Below are 27,064 nucleotides of genomic sequence, written 5' to 3' on the forward strand. Positions count from 1 at the left end.
TTCGTTTTGATGACGTATGGAACCGAAAGGAAAAACAACTAAAATGCATTTATCGGTACCGAGGCTCCCACAAGGCCATGCGGGAAGGCGTGTGGCACAGTTTGGTGCCAGCTATCATAGTGCGGTCGTGTCACTACAGTTCTCTGCGGTGAGTACAATGTCTTTAAAACCTCTAAAATAAAATTAACGCCAACCGCTTGGGCGTTCCCAGATTTAGCGGTGAACGGGACCCACCCTGCAACTTGCAGATGTCTCGGAACGAGAAAGGGTGAACCATATACACGCACCGTCCTCTTCACATTGGACGTTTAAGATCCTGTGGCGTCCAAAAAGTTTAGGCCATGTGTGACGGCGGCGTCACAGTCCAAATTCTTTAGTTTACTCACAAATTACCTCATTGAGTAAAGCCACAGAGCAACATCGCCCCCTACTGTGACAATACCTCCGACGCTAACCATGTGAAACATTGCACCTTCATAACAGCCTTGCACAGCAGGAATGGCACAAATACCAAATGTACGCATGATTTCATTTGATTCATTTACATGACATGGAGATTATCACAATATCAGTTTCCCATGACTTTACGTTGTTAATGTACTGTGCTTGAATGAACTTCTAGTAAGTATAAGTAGTTCTTCATCTGCAGATCACTTGATATTGGTGTGCAAAAGTTCTTATAAAATATCGGTTAGAACACACAAGCTAACCGTTATCACCACACCGTCAATTACTCCCGAAACGTTTTTCAAGGCGGCGATTTTATGGGAAAATGGTGCGACATGCTGCATCGGCAGTAGTGCTCTAAGCAAATTTAATAGGAAACAGCAATTGTTCAGAACTTAAATTATCGTGTTGGTACAGAAAATAAAACACTTAAAAGAATAAAACAAAGAAAGAAAATTACAATGATTTGTGAAACCTAAAATATGATTACCGTGGATCTTGTGTTGCATAATATATCACAGTATCGCCACATCACGGCATCCATAACACTGGTCTACAATTATTTTAGACGTCGTCTGCTTCAGAGATGAAATGTGCTGTTTATTATGGATTTTTACGTGCTGAATTCAAATATGACAATTATTAAATTAATTTTTTGGCTACTGTTCCCAAGATATTTAAGTTTCTTACATTTTACGTCTATGTATAGTGTAGATAGTAGAGTTTTACTCATAAATTGTAAACCTAGATCTTTTCATGTGTTTATGGTTGCTTTACATGATAACATGTCACCTGTCCTGTTCATGTAACACTTAAAAATCTGCAAAAGGGTTATATAAATAAAATGTATTATGAAACAAAAGGCCAAAAACTATTATTATATATAAGTACATAGTTTAGTCCTTATTCAGTGTCTACTTTTGGGTTTGTCTCTTGTATTCATTAAATGGAGCATTTCTTGTCTCTGTCCAGCAATAGTCTACAAGCATTGATAGGCTCCATTCGCTCTGATAGCATTTCTCCATTGTTGCAATGTCCTGGTGACATCGCTCACCATGCTCGCCGCTCACTGCTCCGCAGTTCGGTGGGAGATAATCTCGATGAGAGTGCAAAAAATGTATCTTTAGTGACATGTTGCAACCAAGGCTTTTGTATGCCTTGATGAGGTTTTCCACCAACTCCCTGTAGTTGTCTGGCTTGTTGTTTCTAAGAAAATGTGTTGCCACTAAATGGAAGACGTTCCATGCCCTCTTTTCCTTGCCACGCAGTGCACTGTCAAATGCATCATCTCGAAGAAGTTCCCGAATCGGAGGGCCAACAGAGACACATTCCTTTATCTTAGCTTCACTTAACCTTGGAAATTTTCCACGGAGGTACTTGAAAGCTGCTTGTGTTTTGTCCATTGCTTTGACAAACTTCTTCATCAGACTCAGCTTGATGTGTAAGGGTGGTAACAAAATCTTCCTTGATTCAACAAGTGGTGAATGCTGAACACTTTTCCTCCCAGGCTCCAATCACTGTCAGAGTGGTCAATCTATCTTGATGTAGTGGGGATCTTTCGCACGACTATCCCATTCGCAGAGAAAACTTTGTGTATCCAGCCTGCAGACCCAGCAAGAGAGCAACAACCTTCAAATCGCCACAAAGCTGCTACTGATGTTGGTCATAGTTTATGCACCTCAAAAGTTGTTTCATGTTGTCATAGGTTTCTTTCATATGGACTGCATGACCAACTGGAATTGATGGCAAAACATTGCCATTATGCAGCAAAACAGCTTTAAGACTCAACTTCGATGAATCAATGAACAGTCTCCACTCATTTGGATCATGAACGATGTTGAGGGCTGCCATCACACCATCCACGTTGTTGCAGGCTACAAGATCACCTTCCATAAAGAAGAATAGGACAAGATCCTTTTGACAGTCACGGAACATGGAAATCCTAACATCACCTGCCAGAAGATTCCACTGCTGCAGTCTGGAGCCCAACAGCTCTGCCTTACTCTTGGGTAGTTCCAAATCCCTGACAAGGTCTTTCAGTTCACCTTGTATTATGAGGTGTGGTTTAGAAAAGGAGGATGGGAGAAAATCTGGGTCATGTGACCATGATGGTTCAGGACCAGAAGCTGCATCCTCTTCCTCGTCTGACTCAAGTGAGAATGATTCTGGTGCATCAGGAACCGGCAGCCCTTCTCCGTGGGGTACTGGGCGTATAGCTGATTGAATGTTTGGATAATGCACAGTCCACTTTTTCTTCTTTGGCACACCTTTCCAAACTGGAGGCGCCATGCAGAAGTAACAATTGCTGTTGGCTCTCTCCAAATTATTGACGCTGCAAAAGGCATAGATTTCCTTTTCCTGTTCAACTACTGGCGAAAATGTGTTGCACAAATGTCGAAGCATACATGTGGGGCCCACATCGTCCTGATCTCCAATTTTGCAGCCAAAATAAAGGTGATAGGCTTTATTAACCATAGTGGTTATACTGCGCTGTTGTGATACAAATGTCACTTCACCCCAAACATAGCAGAAGTTATCTGCTACGTTTGTGTTATCGTATATACCGACTCGGTAGTATATCTTGAAAACTAGAGCCAATCAACAATCTTAAGCATCATTTTCATTCTCAGTGACCCAGAATTAGTAAAGTTGGACTACATTTATTTCGGAAGCATTTTGGCTGTAGACCAGTGTAATTAGCGCCGCGCGCCGTAACCAGCGCTGGATGAGGTTTGAGGGGGGCCCCGGGGCTGCTCTGGTTTAGCGAGCCCCCCCTCTCTCTACTCAATTCCTTCCCTTGACTGTTTTACTGCTACCGATGCTCGATGTCAAATGATCCACTGTTACTCACTTTGGTTTTGTCAATTCCAGTTTTTATATGCGATGTACGAAAATGTCAAAGCTGAAAGAAATTAAACTATTTTAATTATTGAACACACATACTGATACCATGATTTTAATAACCAAATTACCTGCAGGCTTTATCATAGGAATGCGGTATTGCGTTTCATCCACTAAAAAGCAGTGTGTAGATATTTTTTACGGGTGCCTCAAAATCTAAAGCCCCTGTGTTCATTGGGAGGCAGGGTGGCGCAGTGGCAACACTTGTGCCTCACAGCAAGAGGGGCCTGGGTTCGATTCCCAACTTGGGTGCCTTTCTATAGTAGGGAGTTTTATGTTCTCTTCCTGTTTTTCATGGATTCTTGAGTTTCCTCCCATAGCTAAAAAAAACAGGCAATATTACTGGCATTGTCTAAACATCCCAACGTGGAAATATTGCTTGTAAATGACTCAACTAGGATTATACATAGCAACATTTCCTCCTATTGCAAACAGTTGGCTGGACCTTCCTGAAAAATACGTCTCAAGTTTCCTGGGTAAAAAGACAAAATAATATTAACAGCATATTTTTTGCTGCTTTCCCACCCCACCGCAGGTGGGAGTTCGTATCACCATACTCCCATATCACACAACCTTCGGGGGTATGAGAGCACTTTGCTACAGGGTCAAAAGGCTGTCAAATATTTACACGTTCCTATGTTAAGGACCTCTCTCTGTCCCGCGATTAAATTCCAAGCATGTGCCTCTCCAAGTTTCTTCTGTGGACTTTTCAGATTTAGTTATGGGTAGGGTCAAGGGTCATTTTCCCGTGTCAATATTTTCTGATCCGTGCATAATAGCAGGCAATGTACACCAATTAAAAATGTTCTACTTGAGTCACATTGGAATTTTGCCTTTTCATGATCAAGTTAGAGATATGATACTGAGAGAGAGCAAGAAGAAAACATGAATTAGCGAATGAACGCAAGCTGGAGAGATCACATTGACTGTAAAGAAAAGTGAGCGTGCTTGAGCAGAATACATCGCTAAAAAAGATGACGATGATGGCGGTGGTGGGAGACTAACGAGGGAGTGACAGCCAAAGGAGGGAACATGCCCGAAAGTAGGCCAACCACAAAAACGGATCGATATTAGCAGGAGCTGGATTGATTATTACATCACGTGACCATGAAGGATGAGGACAGCTGGAGGAAGGCTTCATCCAATATGGATGATTATGAGAATGGTGATGACATCATAGTAAAATTTGGCAAATATACCAAGTAGGACTATCCTAAATAGCATGCAGGGAGACCAGTCTGGATAAAATAAAGGTCATTATTCAAATAAAATGTGTTATGAGGGCTGTTGATGGATTGCGGGTAATGATTAATTAATTAATAAGACCTCACAATCGGGCAAGATCAATCCACTGCTGGATTGTTGTCACCATCTCTTACGATTCTGCGATTAAGACACTGCGTGCTTCACATTTCATCAGGTCGCTCATATCCATGGTATCCATGGTAGTGGATAGCGTTACACGGAACAGTCTGTTCCACAAAACAATAAAGAGGTTTTCTGCAGGTGGCAAAGGGAAGTGAATCCCAGGGTGTTGTGCTGGAGCAGTGCGTCGTCATTAGTGTTCTCGGTGTGTCAAATTGAATATCAAACAACAATTTGCACGGCCATTTTTTGTTACCACACCATTGTTTTTGGCAGCAAAAGTGGGCGGTCTGTGCGTGCTCGCGCGACGAATGCGTTCATTAATCATCCCCAGGCGAAGCCACCTGTGCACACACACGAGTGTGTCTCGCACGCAAGAATAACGCAATCGTCCTCCGCTCCACGCGCTCTCTGCGTAAGCACCAGCTCAAAGTGTAACCCCCTGAATGCACACGGCCACTCCGGCCACTACCCATATGAGAGATAAATAAAAAAAATCACAACCAGTGGCTTGGCTATCGATTGTGCAGGGTGTGCAACTACATTGGGGCAGATGAGCCCAGGCACCGCACTACAAAGTAGGGAGGGAAATTGAACAGGAAGTCCCATTTCATTCCTTGCACCAGAGCCGTTGCCAACCACGCTACGCGAACTAGCACAATGAAACATAAATGAAGATACAATGGTAACTGTTATTTCGAAAAGTGTATTGGTTTAGCCATATTTGTTTGTTGTAGTACAGAGTTAGACTGATGGCCTTAATCTAAGTTGTCTTGTGGTTGTTGTTGGTTGTTTGACTTGCATCCCACTGAGATTTTTGCACACAGCGTTGGTGTACGGTGTTTTTTCTGCAATATTTTGCTGTCTTTTCTTGGATTTTCTGTTTGCACTCAGTCACATATTCACTTTAAGATGTATTCTTGTTTTTTGTTTGTTGCGGTTGCACCCGATTCAAGAGCCGAATGGCTCACAGGGCTATACCTAATAAATGAACTTGAACTAACTCACGAGAGGTATGCGTGCTTTATTGGCACTGCCTTGCTCGCGCAGTTGCAATTTTTAGATCCTCAAGGCACTTTCCTGGAAGGTGGATCGCTTGGATAATTACCTGGCACGGTCAAGCGGGACGGCTGTCAATGCGTCGCGGAGTCGTCACAAATTATTCACGGCGCTCCTTTCAAAAAGCGTGGGCCTGGTGCCCGCTGCCGGCTGACAGGGTGGCGCTGCATATATTTAGAGCTCGTGTGGGCCCTCGTGGGATTACTTTGGCTTTCTCCGCACGTCAGGCCACCTGGCAACACCACCGTCTGGGCGGGAGAAAACAAAACCGGCAAACCCCCGCGATAAACCGCGGGGGGACTGCTGCTCATGACATCCCCCCCTCTAGCATAGACTGGCCCTGCAGCGTGACCTTGTTCGAAAGGGAAGCATGCAAAAAAAACTCAAGGAGGGGCATGGCATAGACAATGTTGGACAAACTTTAAACAAATATTAATGCGGAACAGAATGATCACGATGAGATCTACTTTTGTCTGTCGTGCATTCTGCTCTAGCTATCACCCACCCCACCATCCCCCCACACCCCCCATGCATGTAGAAAGGCTGCAACTTCCATGGCTTAGTTTTAGTTGTGCGCTTGGTATCGTGTCCATTCCAACTTCAACAATTTAGAATGGGGGGCTGAGCCTTTGGCAGACGTGGGGGGCGGGTGAGAAGGGCCGACCCCTCCAACCACTTCCTCCCCAATGCTTGGAGGCTGCCCGAGACACTCGTTTATCTATATGCCAGAGCCGAGGGGAATGAATGGAGATGTACCGAGATCAACAAATAGAGAAACGAGCTACCCTCAAGCAGAGCAGCATCACATGGTGGGGCAGGGCGACCTCGAACGCAGCAACACATGGAGCTCAGAATGCCCCTACGTTTGCACGTCACCATGGACACGGGGGGGGGGGGGGGGATAATATATATTTTTTAAACAGTTGAGGGAATTTGCTTTTGATGAAAGTTAACGAGTGCACCCCTCGTGCGACCGACGCGCACTCCCCGTGTCCGAGCCAAGATTGGCGAGCGTGACCGCATGCGATCGTGACGCGAGGGGTCTTAGCGTGGAGGAGGATTTGTTCTCGCGGTTTCCCAAGCTTCTGACAGTCGGCACGTGGAGCCACAGCGCCTGCGCTAAAGGGCAACGTGACGTGCCCTCGTGGCTCCGAGTCACTCAAGTAATGCTCCCTGTGAAATCTTAATGACCAGCCTAAAGGCCAACCTAAACTGAACACCCGTATGGAATTATGTATACAAAAGCAATCCGTACATATATGTGTATACACAGGATATTACCACATGCTGAATACCAGACATGCTTTGCATAAATATTCTATGAATAAATAGATACACTGTATATGCTACAATTTCTCTACAGCCCTTTGTCTATGCCATTTGCTGTTTTAAAGCCGCCCCATGTTGTGTTAGTGGGGATGGTTTTGACCATACTTCACTACGCTGGGTCAGTGCGGCCTGGTGAAGATGGGGGCCAGGACCGGTTCACATATCGCTCATCACTCATGTTAGCCATGGCGAGGAATCAAACTCAGGTTGATGGGTTTGTGGACGCAGTGTGTTGAACACGTTAAATGCAGTACCAAAATAATAACAATGATAATTATGTTTTGATATAGAGCTGCCAGATACCCTGAGGCGTATCAGATCGCTTTACATCTGAAAGGGCACTGTATCACGTATACATTACTATTCAAAGTGTAGTGAGTCCAACGGAGTCACAGACGTTGTTCTTCAGAGGCAACACATTTATTCACAACACGTATATACAAAAGGGGTAACTGCCCCTTTACCAGATACAGCCTAGGGTGGTGACCACCCAGCTAACTACACTACACACAGGAGTTACAGCGACGATGGACCGGTCCCTCACTCGGGTCCCGGCCACGTGTTGGTGCCTCTTCAGACGTAGGACGTGGAGCTTCCAGCTTGGAGAACGAAGCGACCCCGGTCCCTCTCAGGGACCCAACTTTTATCCTCCCGGGTCGGTGCCGGCTCCTCCCTCGGCCCCACCCACCTTCGCGAGCATTCCAGCTCCCTCTCGATCCCTCTCGAGAGCTCTCCCCGGACACGTGATCACCCCCTAGCCCCCCCATCTGTGGACACTCCGGATCACATGCCTCCGGGGTCAACCAGAGTGCCATGGCCCCGGGGCAACCCTGTCCCTGAACTAACACTCTCTCGCTCCCCCCTGTGGGAACCCGCACCGCACGCCATGCGTGATGCCTACGCTATTCCAGCGCACACCAAGCCCCGCTAGGGCTGGTACTACACCCACCTACGGGGTGTACGCGGTGGCGGTGCATCGCACGCCGTGCTCTGCTAGAGCCGGCATCACTCTGTAACACACACGATGCTTCTTCTTGGTTCTTTCGGTAAAGTTACGTAGAAGGGAAGTAATAAAATAATAAAAATAAAACATAATAAAATAATTCTCACGATGTTTCGGCCACAACGCAAGCAGCCGTCCTCAGGTGAAGACCAGGTCTGTCGGGGAGACACTGTCTTGCGTTGTGGCAGTCACGAAAGCTTGCGTTGTGGCAGTCACGAAAGCTTTAAATCAAAATTTACACACGATGCTGTCCGTGACGTAAGTACATTGCACGCCACGGCCCTCCCGGGCCGGCACCCCACAGTGACATCCCCAATATCACTACAAAAGTATACCCTATATAGCTGCGACAGTTTAAATCTCTGTTCCCACACGTCACCGTAGGCACCTAATATAAATGTCAAAGCGAGCTGTGATTTACAGGTTATTCATGACGGGCGTTCGTCTCGGACTGCACACATATTAAAGATATTCACATTACATATTAATACAGTGCATGGCTCATCTCAGTTCGAGTGTACACACGCGCGTGAGTGTACATGTGCGTGTGTACACTCACACGAGCGTGTCTGTGCGCGTGCTATTTTGGGTGGAAGTCCCCGTTGTCGGGCGTGCTCACGAGCGAACGCGTGGCTGTGAGGCGCCGGCTATGTCACAGCTGCTACCATCTTGGCCAACAGCTGCCAACTTAGTCTACTTGAACGGCGCGGCTGAGATTCTTCTCCCCGCATGAAACTCCACATTCCCAATGCGTTGGCGGCGTCAGCGAACCGGTGATGGCGTCTCGTTTCGTGGAAAAGCAGCTGGGACTCTGCGACCGGCGCTTGCTGCCGTTAGACGAGGCCGTAAACTCGCCACGTGCAACGCAGCAGGGTGAGAGGAAACTGGAAAGGAAAGTGGGGCAGTGGAACTCTCCGGGCTGCCTCCTGGTGTTTTGCGACGCCAACCGAATGTAAATGTTGGACGTCCAAGCTGCTCGGAGCAACAAAGACTCTGGCGTCTGTTCCCGTTTGGCTTGGGTCATTGCCCCGGAGCTGTGATTGACATCTGAAGCAATTTCTGCATACATCCATTTCATTTCGCTCCACTGCCCAATTTCAGTTTCACTTGATAATGAAAGCAATGTAGCATTGCGATTCAAGAACAATGTTTCTCACAAGTACAATATTACCTGGATCAGATGCGTGGACACGAACAAAAAAAAGAACAAATAAGCAAGGAGAAGGCGCATGCTTGGAATTACACGGACGGACATAAAAAGGAACACATGTATGAGAAAACATAAGCAAGTTAGAGACATCTTTTGAACCGTTAAGGAAAGTAAGCGGGATTTGGCAGGACATGTTGCTAGAAGGGTTGAAGGCCAGTGGTTCAGACCGAGATGCCATCCTTCATGGAGATGGAGCGATGAAATCAGCACGTGTCCAGGTGGTGGGTGGATTGTTACACCGCAGTACCAAGAGAGCTCGTGATGGCTTCAGGAGGCTTTCACCCAGCAGTGGATAGATCATTGCTGCTAATGCACATGGTGATGACGTTGCAAGCCCCTGGTGTTTGAGGCATTGCCTTTCAAGCGTGGAAGCTTAGCCCCAATATCGGTGTGGGTTTCTATGGGAAGACTCCGCATTTCTCCATCATTCTGAATAAAGGGCTGTGCCTACCTTGGCACCCAGACTCCGAGTCGTCTGCGTTGGCCTCTTTGTCACGGACCCGGCGACGGTGGTGGTGACGGTGGCCTCCGCGGTGGCGGTGACGGCGATGGCTCCTGCGGCCCGAGGGCACGTGTAGGCCGATGTACACCGTGCGGTGAGCTGCAAGCGGGACCGACAAGGGACAAGTGTGTTTAGCGAATGCCTATTAGAATCAGAAGAATCAGAGTCTTTATTTAGACTGGAGGAATCTGCTGAGCGATGTCCAGTATGGGCGGGGGTCAACAAGTTACAAAAAACGATAGGAGTGAAAAATAGTGAATAAGGTAAGCAAGTCACTAATTATTAAAAAAAAAATATGAAAGTAATACATTTTTATGAGTCTGATTGAAGGCTGGCACAACACGCGAGGTGGGGGTGTGGAGAGTTCCGCGGCTAGCCGCCTTTGTCTTCCCAGTGCCAGGGATGCGCCGACACACCTTTCAAGTTATTTTAGGGCTGAGGTGGCATAGAGGAGGCTTCAGGCCAGGTTCTGGAAGCAATTGTCACCAGCAAACTTGAGGTTCCCAAACCCATGGTCTGCGAAACTGTTGCAGGCAGTTACATTGGGGAAACTAAGCGACATGTCTCAGACCGTGTTCGTGAACATAAGGCAGATCTCAAAACACGGTAGGACCAATACCTCGGCCGTGGCTTATCATTGTTTAAATGCGGTGGGCTCACACGAAATTGATTTATCTAAGACGAAAGTACTTTGCAAACCCACTGGCTATCAACAAAGATTTGTTCATGAAGCCATCCACATATACAGACACAATTTCAATCGAGAAGATGGGTATAAACTGAGCAATCATTGGAAGGACGTTATCAACCAGTTTAAGTGACTGTGATGTTCACATTCTACCACCTTCCGATGTTAGTTGTTATTTTCGGCTCTCTGATTTTACATTAACAGGTGAAATTTCCCACACTAACACAGCCACCTCGCTCGCCGAGCTCGACGTTGCTGCTCTGTGATCACCCATTAACATGCTAATCTCTCACATTAACATAGCCACCTCCACGCCCTCGTTGTGGAGGTTGCCCTCCGATCTTACATTAACATGCTAATTTCTCACATTAACATCACTAGCCCCACCCACTTCGTTTATGACCCTTGGGCTACACCCATTTTAAACCTTTAAAACAGTCTGTCTCAGCAGCTTCCCCCTCTTTTTTTATTCCTGATGACGAACGCTTGTGTTGCGATCAAAACGTCATAGTTTTTTGTTATTTTTTTGTTATTTTCTTTTAACTTATCTACGTGACTTTACCGAAAGACCCAAAGAATATGTTGCAGGCACCGATTGTTTTTCACAATAACATATTTTTTATTAGATAATAAAAAAAAAATTGTCATAACTTTTTTAATGAAGATTTTACAGTACAAGCAGATTTAGCTTTGAAACACATGTTATTGGTACACCATGGTCCACAAAAGCTTTTGAGGGTTGACGTTGGTTCGCAGGTCCGGGAAAGGTTGGGTCCCAACTCGAGGGATCGCCACTCTGAATACTGCCCTTGGCGCAAAATAAAATATAAGCTGTGGTTTCTACGGTTCTCAATAGTGGCTGCAAGTTTCGTTAACAAGGGGGGGAAATGCGCATGGAGACACGACTACGAATACACGGGATATTTTTTGTAATGGTGAATAAATCACAATCACAACACAACTGTCATTGCAATTTTAGCAAACAATGTTGTTGTAACTGGCCCAAGGTTTGGTCACCGTTCTTGTGGAGTGGCGGCTGGCAGCCTTCACGCGGCCCACTCTGTTAAGTGAGAAATCACGACTAATGCCTGTGTTAGCCACGGAGGTCGTGACAGGTTGATTTTTTTCATTCCTGTTGCTTTATGCCCCCTGTACCGTTCCCGCTCTAATATATGTATATTGAACTTCTTTCGCATCATACGTAGCCAACCGTGCTAATCGGAGGTGCGGTTATGTGCACCGATGCCTACTTTATTGAGAGCAATATTGGCACATTATATAAAGATTGATTGTTTTTTAAATGCCATAATCAACACAGCGACCGAACATTGGTCAACAATCTCCCAATCTCCAGAGCAACTACTCAACCATTATTGTGTATTGCCAGGAATTCAACTTGAGTTGCTGGAATTGTGCGCGAAGAACTACATTACTGGTTCCAAGTAAACAAACAAATAAAGTCAGTAAAATAATACTTAAGAAGTAATTCTCAACACACACACCCAAATATTTTAACAAGTCCAAGACCGCAACAGGGAGATAAAACAGCTCGTGCGACCAACACTAGACACCATTCAGCCTTCTGTCATTCACAAAGAGTGACGACCTTAATTTTATCAAGACGTTTCATGTCAGCGACTTCTAATAATTTTTCTTGGCAGCGGAATGAATAAGCGAAAAAAGCAAAAAATATTGCGGTTCTCTCCCGCCACAGTGAGCCGCCATTCTGTTGGACGTGCAGTGGTGGCTGTGGCAGAGGGGGAGGCTCAGAAGGAATGTGACAACAATGATTCAGCACAAATGTATATATCCTCAATGCGGTAAGCACTGGGAAAGTTCACGCGAGTGTCCTTGGCTGGCCCTGTTCATTCTCCGTGTCGAATATAAATATTGAAACTTGAAGGGACAACTCTGGAAAGTCATGGAAAGTGAACCTATCAGCAGACCTCCTCCGTTGACGGAGATGCTGACCCTTGCCCTGCATTTGAGACCTAACCACTTCCATGGTTTTATAAGCAACACTGTGAAGGGTTGTCAATGGGCTGTGGCAGGGTCTGGCTCCCACAGGGCCCGGTGGAGGGGTAAAGGGGGATGGAGGTGAGAGGGGATGGGAGAAAAAAATGGATGTGACGATCACCAACTCTAATCCTGCCCTGAGAGCTATACAGGCCACATTGTGAGCTTGGGGAAAATATTTGTGACATAAAATAGGCTGTGGTTTCCAGGGTGCTTAGCTATAGCAGTGAATTTTGCTGACAGGGGGGCGATGGCGCACTATAACATCACTATAAATACAAAGGATTATTATTTGTCCTAGTCAGTGTTAAAAAGAAACAAGCATTATATTGGAAGCAGGTCTTGCGACTGGTTGGTCGAGTTTTTTTTTACTCTTCACAAGCGTCATGGCATTTCTAACATCGACCTGTTCGGCAAACATTCGGCAAGTGTATGCATTTCAGTAGCTGTGCCAAGTCTTGCGTGTCTAATAATAATAACACAAAAAAACAAGAAGAAACAATATTTCACGAAATTATTTTAAATGAAAACACATTCCAGAAACATTTGAAAAATACAGTATTTTGGATTATTAGAGCTCGCGGATGCACCTACCGTGTGCTGTAAAACAGCCACAGGGTTTTTGAGACAGATGGCAGCTTTCAGCTGGGATTTCCACCTCTGAGGCACAACAACTGGAGCATATCATGAATAGAAGAATATCTCACATCACTGGGAGAGGGAAGAATGACATGTAAATGCATGGGCTTGAGTGGTGTATTAATACTTAACTGTACGGTCCCAGGAAAACTTGCAGCGAAGATTACACCAAAATCCTGCCCTCAAGGGGCCAAGCTAAAGTCACTGCTGTGCAAACCACGATTCCACAGCTACCCCTGTAGCCACAGCAATTGTTGCGTGCAGAAAAGAACCGGATGGAAGAATGAAAATTTTACATCTGGGGCCGTTATGGGGAAACACAAAGGTAGAAAAAGCAGACTCATGCTTACAATCCAGGTCAACACAATCGACGGGTGAGCTGCTGTTTCCATAAAACAAACTGAGGCTCTCTTATTTAGTTTTTGTTTTATCTAGATAAAAAAAAGATATCCTGGCACAACAGTTAACTTATCCCAGCTGCTTGGTCTAGACGGTTAGAGTGCACGGCTCACAGTTGTAAATTGCGAGTTCAAATCCTGATCAGGTATCAACTGAGCCCACTATCCTTCAGGGGTGATTATAAAAAAAAAATCTACATTCTACATGGCTATATACGGTGCGAAGGAAGTTGAACATACGTGTACATACAGCCACTGTCGTGCTGCATTGGGCTACCGTGTCACCCAGTGCTCTCAATGACCAAACCGTACCGTGACCACAAGGTGAGCACACGTGGCCCTTTGCTCACCTTCCAGCTCCTCCTTCTCGAAGTTTGTCAAGAGGATGGCGCTCGTCTTGCCCCGGTCCAGCACAGCCTCATCATCGTTCCTCTGAAACAGAGGCAATGGTGGTGGGGGTAGGGGGTAAGGTCGCCACGTTAAATCGAAACACTGTGCAGCAGGAGTGGCACCCGGTACAGAGGGAACAAAAGACATATTTGTCCAGGACCCAAAGCTAAAGTGGCCCATGGAAAAAAATAACTTAAAAAAAAATTTGGGCTGTTTATTCATACTATCAAATATGAACAATATGAGCATTGCTACCTTCATTATGTGCTGTTAGATTGGGTTATTTTCATGCCCTTGTGCAATTTTCATTGTAAAATTCGCAGATTTTTACTTGCATTGGAGTGCTTTCCAGCAGCGATGGTTGGGGATTGTGTGTGTTTAAGTGTGTAGGTCTACTCGGCCTCAAATGAGTACCTGGTGCATGGTGTAAATATCACCACTGTTGAGACAAAGGCGGTCGGGTGCGGTGCTGGCCACCCTTGTGTGCCATGCCGGCCTTAATAGGTGCTCACTGAAAGCACTTGCCCAACAGTCTGTTAAGGCCATGTGAGGGATCTTTGTCTTTGTATGTCTGGGGCCCGAGGTGGTTGGGGAGTCTCAAATGCCCACACCGCCTTTAATGCGGGCACCTCTTCACCTCTTCACCCTTTACAATTGTTCCATTCAGCCGACGGTGTCCTCAAGGCATTTCAGGTTTTAAGACTGGCCATATCAAGTATAACGTCGAACGTTTACAAGGTAGACAAATTGTTGAAAGATAAGGTGTGCTTGGATTTTTTTGAGTCATTGCCAACTGAAATAAACCAGTTCAACGCTTGTCTGATCAAACGAGAGAAAGTCTAAACACAAGGCGAAAGTTTTCTGCGCGAGTGTGTAAACTTTTACTTGAGAGAACCACAACATTGCCGAGCCCGAATTATCATTCCATATTATAGTCGCGGTAGGTTTTCATGAATAATATAGAAACAATCAGTTTTATTAAAGCCACGGCAATTCCTATCGACGTCGGGTGTCGATGAGGATTGAAAATAAAACGGCGTGAACATCCACCCTGGGAACACCTGTGGCTTAGCAGCGGTCACAAGGCTCAAGACTCCGTGACACGTTAAATTGAATGCCCTCGCATCGTCTGCCACAGCTCCACGTAGAACAATGCAGATGGGTAACGTGGATATCGAAATGTGTAAATCGAAATGTGTAAAACAAGTACGTTCATGTACCACCCTTTTTGTAAATCCACTGCTGGATGAGGACCCTCCCCTTGGTCGCACAAGTCGTGTCGTTTTATTTTAACGTACTTCACCACTCTGATCAGTGCGGGTTGATGAAGGTGGGGAAACATACAAGCTCAGTACAACAATGGATTGTTCTGCACTGCCTTCTGCCATCAAAAGCGTAGCCCCACTGCCTACAACAACCTGCTGTGCCTGGTGGTCGCCCATCCAAGCACAAGCCAGGCTCAACTTCACTTGGCTTACAAGATAATGATGAGATTAGGCAACATTCCAAGTAAAAACAGAAAAACGTTATGAAAGCAGAAAAAAATATGTGTTAAGCTAAATATATAAATTACTTTGTGGTTTGTGAAAACTTAACGGAAAAAAATGTTGGTTGTGAGATTAAGCAGTTACGTGTAATCTAATCTTTGACCTAAGGGCCACATGTGAGAAACTGTTGCATGTGAATGAACATGCATAACATTCGTGGCCCATGAGTGGTGCTGCACACGAGGCAAGACGACCCTTCTTTCTGAAACTGAACCCATAATTGGGCTGTTGAGCTCGCTGAAGTGACTTGCTCATTCCCATCTCTATGGACCTATTAAATCACACTAGAGCTACCGAGAGCTGTCTTTCATGAGAATCTGAGCCCGTATGTGAATCCCATCTTATCTCTAAATGCGAAAGAGGATCGGTGGTAAAGGTTAAGGTGCAGCTCTGCAATTGCTTGGTCACGCCACTGCTAGCAGAAGGGTCTTTACTAGAGGAAGCTGTAGAGAGCCATAAGCAATGTATTTGGCCTCTTCCATGCCGGCCTCATGACTTTGAATATGCGGGGGGGGGGTACCCAGACCGCACGTGATGGACAAATAGTGGTGCACCCATTTATACTGCTTTCTGGAAATGGAATACAGAATTTCATTTCAGCTCGGTCTGTCTGCGTTGGCAACCAGAAATTGTTACGCGCCTGGCACACCACATCCAAAACCTCACGCTATGGCCGTGGCTACTGGTCCTGTACCATCTACACCAGTCTACTACCGACCTGGAAAAATTACGTGAGAAATGAATCCCTGGTAATGCTGGAAGCCAACATTCTGCATACAAGCGACGCAAACAGCTAACGGTGCAGTTTGCAGGTCGGCACAATGCCATTTGTGCACCGCTTTGGTATTCAGATTTTTGTCTATCATACGAGATGTACAGTGTTGCGTCCCGGTATTTTATTGGTATACTCCCTAGGTTTCATAAAAACTTTGCTCGCGAACACAATCTACCAGGGCATGCTGTGCTTCTTCAAAGGTTGCTCACTTGCTCGCACGTACTTCCACACCCGGGCAAACCAGTTAAGTGAGGGTCCTGTGACTCTACCTGATGGTCGGTTCGGTTACTCGACAAATAGGACAACACAATCATTGGTGATGGGCGGAGCTTGGTGACATCATCAGCATCATCATCACGTCACATTGGACGTTGGTTGCAGGGGGGGTTTCCAGCCTTCAAGAGACAGGCTGTGTTTTTTTAAAAGGGCCCGAGTAATCAACTACAAACAAGTAAGTCAATTATAATTGTTAGCCAGTTAATTGACATAATCAACCAAGTGCCCGAGCTCTAGTGCTTCCCCTTACCCCGACCAGATTCTGAGATTCCTCAAGGCATGTGCGCACGCGCTGCTATCAGTAATGCCTCTAAAAACAATCATCAGCCACAGTCATTTCACTGCTGGATTAAGGCCTCCCCAAGCCACTGCCATTTCTCACAATCCCGTGATGTAATAATCGAACTAGTGCTTGCACACGGGCTGATGTGAATGCTTCGAGTCCATGAAATATATTGATTGATATCACAAGACAGCACAGACAGCGCATCCTTTGTGGATTTTTGGATCAAGCCTTTGGGGCGGGGTGGTGGGGAGGGGAGGTTGGTGGCATTGAAGGTGGTTTGGGTTTCCGACGGGAAAACTAAACCTGACGTTAAGCACTTCCAAGAAGCGATAGGAATGAGCTATGACCGTGCTTGGCAAGAAAGGTTGCACCGCATGTGTAGTGGGCTCAAATGAACACTCAGACGTACTCTTGGAGGCAACACATTTATTAATACCAACACACTAACACAAAGGGGTAACTGCCCCTTCACCAGATAATAACCTATGGTGGTGGTCCATCAGGCTATTTACACTAACTGCACTGGGAGTAGCTACGATGGACGGGACCCCGGCTTGGGTCCCGGTCCCCGTGTTGGTGACTTGTCTTCGGACGCAGGGCGTAGAGCGTAGAGACTTGAGGATAACAACAGCAGCCGCTCCCACTGGGGGGCCCGGCTTATATTCTGTGTGGCGGGGCTCGCTCCGCCCCTAGCCACGACCACCTTCTCGAATGCTCGAGGAGGATCTCCAACGTCACACGTGGTCCCCCCAGTCCCCCTTTGGGGGTCCCCGGGTAGACGCCTCCGGTAACGTGTCCTCCAGGGTCAACCAGAGTGCCATGGCCTCTTGAAACCCCGTTCTGGGGCCGGCACCCCCACACCCTATCCAGTAGGGCTGGCACTGCATGCAGCGCCTGGTGCCACTGGTTGCTGTCAGTCAGTGCTCCTGGAGCCCCGCTAGGGCCGGTACTGCATCGACCTTCGGTGGTGTCTGCGATGTCAGTACATCGCGCGCCGTGCCTATCCCAGACCGGCTTCACACAGTGACATGCAACGATGTCACTACACATGTATGGGTACTGGCCAAAAGTCCAAGTGATTTGCACCTCAAAATGAGCATTGAGGAGGCGTTCATCTCCTGTTTACCAACCCTGATCCAGTGGTGAAAATTCTACACTCCTGTGGTGGAGGTGAGCCTCTCCACGGGACAACCAATTTACTTCTCTACAAAACGGTATTCATTTAATGCCCCCTGGAGGGATTGATGGGCTCCTACAATCACCAACCAGGATTTGAACTCGCAAACCTTGTGATCGGGAGCCGTTTGCTCGACCACTGGGCCGGTTTCACAGCTCTTGCATCGGACCTCAAAGCACATTCGGTGGCATGAAGAAGTGAGGATTTTTATTTTCTGTAGAAATACTTTAAGAATGATCATTCCAATGCAAGAACCTTTTTTTGTAAAACAATGTCAACAGTGACAAGGCAAATATTTTTTTAAATACCTCATGGTAATCATAATTTATACTCCTTTGTAAATCCACTGCCGTATAAAGGACTTCTCAAGATGTTGTCGGTCATGTGAGTTTGTTTGACTATACTTCACCACGTTGGTCAGAGTGAGTTGATGGAGGGGGCGGAGGGTGCAAGACCGGTTCAGATAGCTCTCGCCACTGATGTTAGCTGTGGCTGGGAATCTCAATGGGATCACCACGTTCATAGCACAGTGCGCTAACCACCGCACCGGCGGTCCTCCTCAAATATAAAACAGCTAAATGTAAATTATATTGTTTAATTTCTACAAAGGAAAGGTTAAATGTGTTATTAAAGAATAATCCAGATGGAGAGACGGTGCCACCGTGAAGCGAAAGCATAACGTTTCAGCCACCGTTGCCACATTGGCGCTCACGATGGAAGGCTAAGCCCAGGGCAACTACTTGATTCTTAACGGTGCCCAAAATTGATATAGCGTCCACGCGTCGTAACATGGAGTTCCCGTCGCAAACCGCCGTGAGAATTCCGCACACATCTCGTAGCGTCTCGCGCCGCCCCGACCGTTAAATAATGCACGGCCAAGGAACAAAAGCGCATGTGGCCAATCTACGGCCGATTGAAGCTCCCGTTGAGAGCCAAGCTTTCCAAATGCCAAAGGTGCGTTTGTAAATTCTAAAGGTGTGTACAATATGTACAAAAGATGCATTCCTTTTGGGAATATTCCACAGGAAGGGATGATCATCAGCCGGCCGGTGGTCGAGACTAACTACGGAGTGGCAGACATAGGGAGGAGAATGCGCTCAAAAGAACGTCCACCGCACGGAGGTGGAGCAATGAAATCAGTCCGCGTGCAGGTGCTAAGTGGGTCGTTGCATCGCAGGACCGCGAGGGATGGTGACGAATGAGGCGGCCTTCGTCCAGCAGTGGATTGTTTATCATGATGATGAAAGAGAAAATACTCTTTACAACATTAAACCCGATTTCCAGTTCACAGGAGGTATTCAATATAGATGTGCACCCATTATATATGTATGCAAAAGAATAGACCATTGTGTATCGTCATCAAAGCTGAGCTAATCAACGTGATCAAGTATCACTTGCAGCCTTTACGTGCCCAAGTATGTCCCTTTGTGAATTAATCCTCCACTTTTGTGCAAGCGTATCAATGCTTGGGCCTGTAGCGTCGGTGTATAAATGAAAGCCAGGGGTGTCTCTTACTTATTAAGAGAAGGTAACAATGCCACGTGCAACAACACCTCTGCTGTGCTGGGAACCTAGACAGCATCAATCCCAAGTGTGTATTGACTTTCCAATACACTCATCATCAGCAGCCATTCAATCCACTGCTGGATGAAGGCCCCCAAAGTCGTTGCCACTCCTCACAATTCTGTGATGTAATAATCCACTTAGCACCTGCACATGAAGTGATATAATTGCATAAACTCCTCGGTGGACGCACTATTGGATGCGTTCCATTTTTATTTTGAAGGATTATAGGATGCGGAATTTAAGATGTTAAGAGCAGGGGTTGGAATTTAAGACGTTAAGAGCAGGGGTTTGCTCATATTCTTGAGGAGAGTCAGGGAGGTGAAACTTAGATGGTTTTGGCACCTGTTGAGAAGAGACAAATAACTAAACTATTAAACATTGTTTTAGTTTACCAGGTAGGACCCACTGAGCAATGCAGTGCCTATTCAGAATTGACCTGGCCACAAATGATAGCCCAATGAAGTGGCGTATCACGTGGAAATTTAAAGCAGCCAAATACTCTAAAAGCATGTTTCTAAACGTGGAGGGAAAAACCGGAGGACCCGGATAAAAATCCACCTGACTACAGGGAGAACATGCAAACTCCAAATACACAAGCATCATGGTTAGAATCGAACCTACGACTTCCTGTATACCGGGCGAGGTAGTTAACAATTCGCTACCGTGGCGCCCATGTTTAGTTTAAAGTGTTTTTTATTTAAATGAAAACTTTTCCGCTATTGCAATTGCGCAATCTTATTTTGCATTTTCCCTTCAAGTTCTCTCCCCCCTTTGCTAGAGACGTGCATTGTAATGGTGAAGGTACGCAACACACACCACAAAAATAGCTCTTATCTAGTAGCTTGCAAGATGCCTTTGCCAGAAGTATTCCATCTACGCAATGGAGGCCCGTTCAATGAAACAAATTCGATAGATAACTGCTCCGTTGAATATTTAAACGAGATGTACATTTTCAAGATTGAAGATTGCTGTTCGAGTCGTAAAAAACATATCGCCTGGTCCAACATAGTATATTTAACTGTGAGCATAAAAATACAGTGCAGAATCCTTTGTATAGCAGTGAGTTTGAATGCAATATCGACACGCATTATCATACAACATAAAAAGAGAGATGCTCATAAAGACGAAGACGGATACAGAACATATTTTTTTTATAAAATGAATATAAACAAGCGTGTGTACCGTCAGCGATAGTCCACAGGAAATGTGTTTACAAGCCGATTACAATACACACCGTGATACTTAAGGTTGCAAGCTTTTATTCGCAGCAACAAACCAGTGGTGTGTGTTGGTCCTGGCTGTCCAGAGCCAGCAGCACAAGGCTGTCTGTCTGCCGTTTGCGTTTGTGGTTCTTCCAATTCAACCAAAAGCCACGCATCCAAGTGTCGTTCTAGTCCTGCCATGCAGCTGCCATGTGTCAGGGATGTTCTGAAATCCACCTCAGCTGAGACCATCAAGCAGAAAAACACAGACAGATGCAGACAGAGGGAGATGCACAAAGACACACAAACACTGAGGCATACAGAAAGAGAGACGCACAAAGACACAGACACAAAGAGATAAACATAGAAACATACAAAGAGACAAATACACAGGCACACATATACTACATATGGAAAAATACAGAGACACTTAGACACACAAATGCACACAGACTGACACACAGACACTCGCATACAGAACGATGCAGCGCTGAGCAGAGCACCAGCAGCCTCCTCATCCCTTATGCGACAGTAATGCGATTCGCCGTGCCTAATGGATTTGGCAATCATAATACAACATACAGTACCATATATACATACACACCGACACATACACACATCCACTGCCACACATACAATGATACCAAGGCACACACACACACACCGATATACACACACATACACACACAGGTTTGCCAGGCATGCATCAATCTCTGCCCGACCTACGGGCTCTCCCGGCTTTTTTGTTATTATTATGCATTACATAGGCATCGTGATTTTGTTGTGGTTGTTGTTATTATCATCATCATCATTACAATTGCTATTATTATCGTAATTAAATAGAGCCTCTCCGTTCACTTACGAGAGGCGTTGCAGCTGCTTCCATCGTCTGCGCTGCATCCATGCCCGAGCTGCTACTGCCTGAACGCAATGAGCGCAGGGCCGGGAGGAGCCCCACTCTCGTTGTCACATCCGCGGGAATTGCAAGAATCAAATAAAAATCCACACGGCAGCGGGATTCTACAATTTACGTAAAATGAAAAAAAAATAACCTACGTATTTTTGAAGAGGGCTGGTTGCCAATAGATGCCACGCCCTGCTGATGAGACTGAGAAAATCGAAACCAGTTGCTATACCATTATCAGTCTGCCTTCACTATCCTGTAGCCTCCGCTCCCTCCCCCTGGTCCCCTTCATGTGCAAGTCCCCCCCCCCCATTTTGTAAAGCCTCTTGAGATCCGGTTGTATGTAGATGCGCAAGATGTATTGTGTGATGGTTGTGACTGAGCCACTGGGCCACTGGGCCAGGCATGCTGAACACTGGGTTCAAGTCCAGGTTCTAGGTGTAGGGCTTTGTTTTGTCCTTATACTCAGCTGTGCCACTGGCGTGACATTTTCGAGAAATGAAGAAATGTTCGTTTGGAGCTTTCACACAAATTATAACTGGAAGATATCATCCAATTACTTCCTCAAGTTCTTGGCTTCCCTCGTAACCACACTAGATATGCTGTACTGTCTTACGCACCCGGCTACATTAGATTTTTAACACGTCACTTCGACTAATATTGTTTAGTCCACAGAGTTGGAAAAATAATCCGATTTAACGCCAGAGAAAAAGTGAAAAGGATGGGATTTGTGTAATCCTTCATGACAACTGTCAATAGATCACTTAGAAACAAGGTGAGAGCCCTTTAACAACTCTCTTTTGAGGTACGAGATGATCAACTTGAGAACCCGTTGTTGCATCACGAGTGGCTCACCAGCACCAATGGCATCGACAGTGGCGACCTCTCCCATTTTTAATTTGACCGATCATCGGCAGCCGAGATCCTTCTTCTGCTGGATGAGGGCTTCCCGGCGACCAGAATTTGATTCTGGCCATTGCTAACACAGTGGTGTTCTCAACCACCGAATTTAAACCGTATTTATTTAAATGTAATATCATCACCGCCTTGTCACCCCCTTTGCCAACCCCCACTGGCCAGGATGGGGAAGCGCGGTCAAACGTGGTGAGAGTCTTCATTCAACAAGCAGTCGATTGACGAAGGGCTTTGAATATATATTATTTTAAACATTATATATTCCTTCCAAAATCACGGATGTCAGGATGTGGAAGTGAAGAGATGGCAGTATAAATGCAGTAAATCATTACTTTCAGAGTGCGTGCTAGGAAAGCTTCATCACCTTAATTACTGTGGATGTGTAACAGGGGCCAGACTAATTAAACTTGGTAATTTCCCCGATTCAAATTATTGCAGTGTCAATTACAAAGACAGAACTGCCAACGCACGTGACGGCTCGGGAAATTATGCAAGGTTGTCTCTACCTGAATGCATTCGATCATTCAGCCCTGTAAACTCATGACAGTTTTCATTAAAAAAATTCAAATAACCCCATATATATACGCCCACATCTTGCACTGCATTGTCGGAGGCAATAATAGACGCTCAGAACAAATACATTCTCTGCACTATGAATCACTGCTGACATTCATGCAGTATTAATGTAAAAAGTAAACGAAAAGCCCTCTCTGCAAATTGCTTGCTCACGCCACTGCTGCCAGTAGAGCGTCCAATAAAGGAAGATCAAGGCAGCCCCCCTCTGCAATGGCATTTCGCCTCCTCTTCCATGTTGGCCAGACATCTCGAGGAGAGGTGTGAGTGCCCCACGCTTACCCCCCCCCCCACCACTTAGAACCTGCCCGACCCATGGATATACTCGTGGGTGGACAGAGGCGGAGGGATTAAAGTAACTTGCTGTTTCGCAACTGCTACGCCCTGCGACCCAATTGAAGCTGTGACCTTTCTAGTATAGATGCAGTGAGGTCACCATTATACCTCGGTAAAATTTCCTTCGTTGTCAAACGCCTAAAACATTAGTAAAAAACTTGATAGGTGAATGTATTCTGTCTCCTTCATTCAGTGGTATAAACTCCATTAGCTGAAAACCTTTGCCGCTCATCTGCTGGTTCCCTCCCTTCACTCTCCCTCTCCATTTCCCCGATCACACTAAAACACAGCATACTTGTACCTATACATTAGATTTTGTCTGGCACCTGTTGTTCTCATTATTATATTTGCCCTGTGTTTTTAGACTCGCGTGCGTTTTTTTTATGACTGTTAAATACCTAGATTATTTTGTTGTGCAATATTGCATAAGGCCTCTATTCTCGTTCACTGCAATGTTGGTTTTTTGCCTTTGTTTTGTTGTATGTACATGTAAGTATTCTGAACTTCTTTCGCACCGTACGTAGCCAACGGCGCGAATCGGAGGTGCGGGGGAAGGACAACATACTAAACACAAAAATCAGTACTCAAGAAATTAATTGGCAATCTACGTGCTCGCGCAGCATCACGGATCTCCCATTTAAAACATAGGCAAGCAACTGGCTAAACGGGATCATCCGTGCAACAAATAAAATAAAACTTTAACTATTACAGCCATGTGTTCATTAACTGCTGGATGAAAGGCCCCCCCATGTCATATCAAGTCATAGGGGTTATTTGACCATACTTGACCTCACTGGTCAGGTATGGGGGGGCTCAGGACCGGATCTGATATCAGTCGCCACTGATGACAGCCAAATAACTCGGATCACCGGGTTTACAGCAGAGTGTGCTAACCACTGCTTCACAATTCCACAACAATTTGCATATAATTGCGCAAATCAGAGTTCAACTTTTCAAGCTTTATTTCAGACACTTATTGTCAGCGAAATTTGAGCTTTTAAATTATAAAGAGTTACAAATCAGATACCACCCTGACTTGGCGATGCAGTGAAATATACTTCCGCTGTAAGATATACGGATGCCACCACTACTGTCTGTAGTTTGGTATTTTTTGCAGAAGTAACAGTGGTTAGCACACTGTGCTATGAACCTGGTGATACGAGTTCCATTTCCGGCCATGGCTAACATCACCGGCGACTGATACCTGAAAAGATTTTGGAACTCCATCCCCTTCGTTTGCCCGCACAGTGACCAGAGTGAAGTATGGTGAAACAGCCCTCATTACTGATATGGCGTGGTGGGAGGTTTTCATCCAGCAGGGGATTGACAAGAGAGCTGTAAAATCTTGACTTAAAGCTTTCGTGATTGCAGGAATTGATATTCTTGAGTCTTTGGGTAAAGTCACGTAGAATAAGAGAGCTGTAAATTATTATTTCAGCATTATTAAACCTATTTCCTAACCCCAATCCTATCCATCCCACCCCCCGTGTTTCAGACACGTAAACATTGCACCCATTACCATGGTCACTACAGCCCCAAAAGCAATTCCAATTGGTTACTGTGACACAAAAGGCCCTCTCGTAAATCCTTGTGCCCGGGACTGGACATCGCACTTGTCAGTACTACTTAAAGATGCTGAACTGTAGCAGTACCTACCTCGCGACTAATGTAGACACGATATAAAAAAAAATGCATTATCACATAACTCTGCTTTTTGTGTTTAGTTTATTGTCCCTCCCGCACACCTCTGATTAGCACGGTTGTCTAAGTATGGTGCGAAAGAAGTTCAACATACATGCATACAACTAGCTTGTATTGGTCATATGAAGAAGTAACCGATGCAATTCATGTTTTACCCCCTCAGGTGGCAACGATATCAGCTCTGGGCCATGCACTAATTTCTTTGGCACGACTCTACTCCCGGCCTTGTGCACGACACAGCTGCTGCCACTTCCCACAACGTTTCCATGGTTCCCTTCGTTTGAGCAAATTGATGGCGGCATGTTTCATATCACACAGCTCTTGCCGACGTTAATATATCTTTTTTTTAATGGGGGAATAAGCCAGCAGCATTCCTGGAATTTGCATTTCTCACGTTTTAATGAAACCTTTCCCTAGAGCTTTGGTGTTGTGTCAGTGCACCTCACTCCTAAATATTCTCCGGATGTTTTATTTAATTCAAGGTTATATAATGTCTTTCTGGGTTTTTTCGTGCGTGTGTGCTGTCGCATAAATGTATATATTTTACAACTTGGCGTATTAAATAAGTCTAATTGTGAATTAAATTCGTTCGTACGTACTTTCAGCACGTCAGTGCAGTTCAGTGTGAAGAACGCAAGACATTCCAATGCACGTAAAGATCTGCAAAAAAACCAGAAGAACTAATCCCCTCGTCCTGCCTGTGACAAAGCCACGCACGAAATGCATCTCAGAAGCTAAGCAGGTATGAGCCTTGTTGGCACCCAGATGGGGAACCTGCCTGGAAATGCATTACCATGTGTGGTAGGCTTAGGATACGAGGTGGTGAGCAGCTGGCAGTCTACCAAAAGATTATTGAATATATCTGTGCGTAGCTTTGAACGGTATCGCCTTGCACAAAAACATTTTCTCCGGATACTCCATTTTCCTTACACGCACCAAATACTCGCGAACAAAAATGGCCAAGCATCCCAATGCCAGACGTTCTGGGGAAAAATAAAGAGTTTGAGAGAGTAGGTGAGGCTGTCCTGGACCATAGGAATTCTCCACTATGACTGCAATGGAGGTACGTTAACACAATTCAGGGTAAAGTACCGTAATAGAGTAACTCCAATCCCTCCTCGGTATGCAAATGATTGCTTTATGGAAGCCAACAAACTCGGCTCTCACCTCAAGAGAGAAGCATTTTGCTCTTGCAAACATTAAACTTCATTATTTTAGCGGTTTAATCTTTGGGTAATACGGTATTCAAATTATTGCTGGACCAAGTCATTAACATATTATGTAATTATCTATTTTACATACGTGTGGGTTTAAAGTTGCTAAACATTGGCGAATTGCCACTTCTTTGCAAGATTGATATTGTGGTGAAAGAGCAATGCAAAATTGCTCAGAGCTTTTTTCAAAGTCAGTCTTTTAAACTTAAGAGTTGTGAAAGCCATGCTTGTTTTATACAAAACGGACAATAATCAATAAGTGTAAACCCTCTGTGATATATCTGTATATAAAATAATTACGTGTGCATTCCGCCTTGCTTTATACTTCATGTAATGCTGGTATTTCAACAGTAATACTAATTCACAGCTCATTGCATCCATCCACCACTGGATCAAGGGCCTCCCCACGCTGTGTTGATCATTAAAGCTTTTCCATACTTAACCATGCTGATCAGTGCAGATTGGCGAAGGGGGAGGACCGCTTCAGATAATCACTTGCCATTGATGTTAGCCATGCCCGGGAATCGAACCTATTTTTACAGGTTCATAGATGTAGTGTGTTAACCACTGTGCCACCACTCTACCCAGGGTACAGAATGAGACACAAATTTGTCCTGTAAATTATATTTTTGACAAAGAAGCTGC

The 27,064-nt window shown here is 45.4% G+C and overlaps 1 protein-coding gene across 7 annotated transcripts in view; it reads right to left on the reverse strand.

Moving 5' to 3' along the window:
- The window catches only part of LOC144934521 (sodium-driven chloride bicarbonate exchanger-like), a 76,142-nt gene that overhangs the window by 44,283 nt on the left and 4,795 nt on the right, over positions 1–27,064 (reverse strand). For all 7 annotated transcript variants that reach the window (XM_078860384.1, XM_078860383.1, XM_078860379.1 and 4 more), the window contains exons 2-3: positions 13,908–13,989; positions 9,766–9,915 (exon numbers count right to left, since the gene is read on the reverse strand). In XM_078860384.1, coding sequence (XP_078716510.1) covers positions 9,766–9,915; positions 13,908–13,989 — 232 coding nt within the window. The remainder of the gene's footprint in view (positions 1–9,765; positions 9,916–13,907; positions 13,990–27,064) is intronic.

This window comes from Lampetra fluviatilis, chromosome 10 (genome assembly GCF_964198595.1).
Source record: "Lampetra fluviatilis chromosome 10, kcLamFluv1.1, whole genome shotgun sequence".
Lineage (NCBI taxonomy): Eukaryota > Metazoa > Chordata > Hyperoartia > Petromyzontiformes > Petromyzontidae > Lampetra > Lampetra fluviatilis.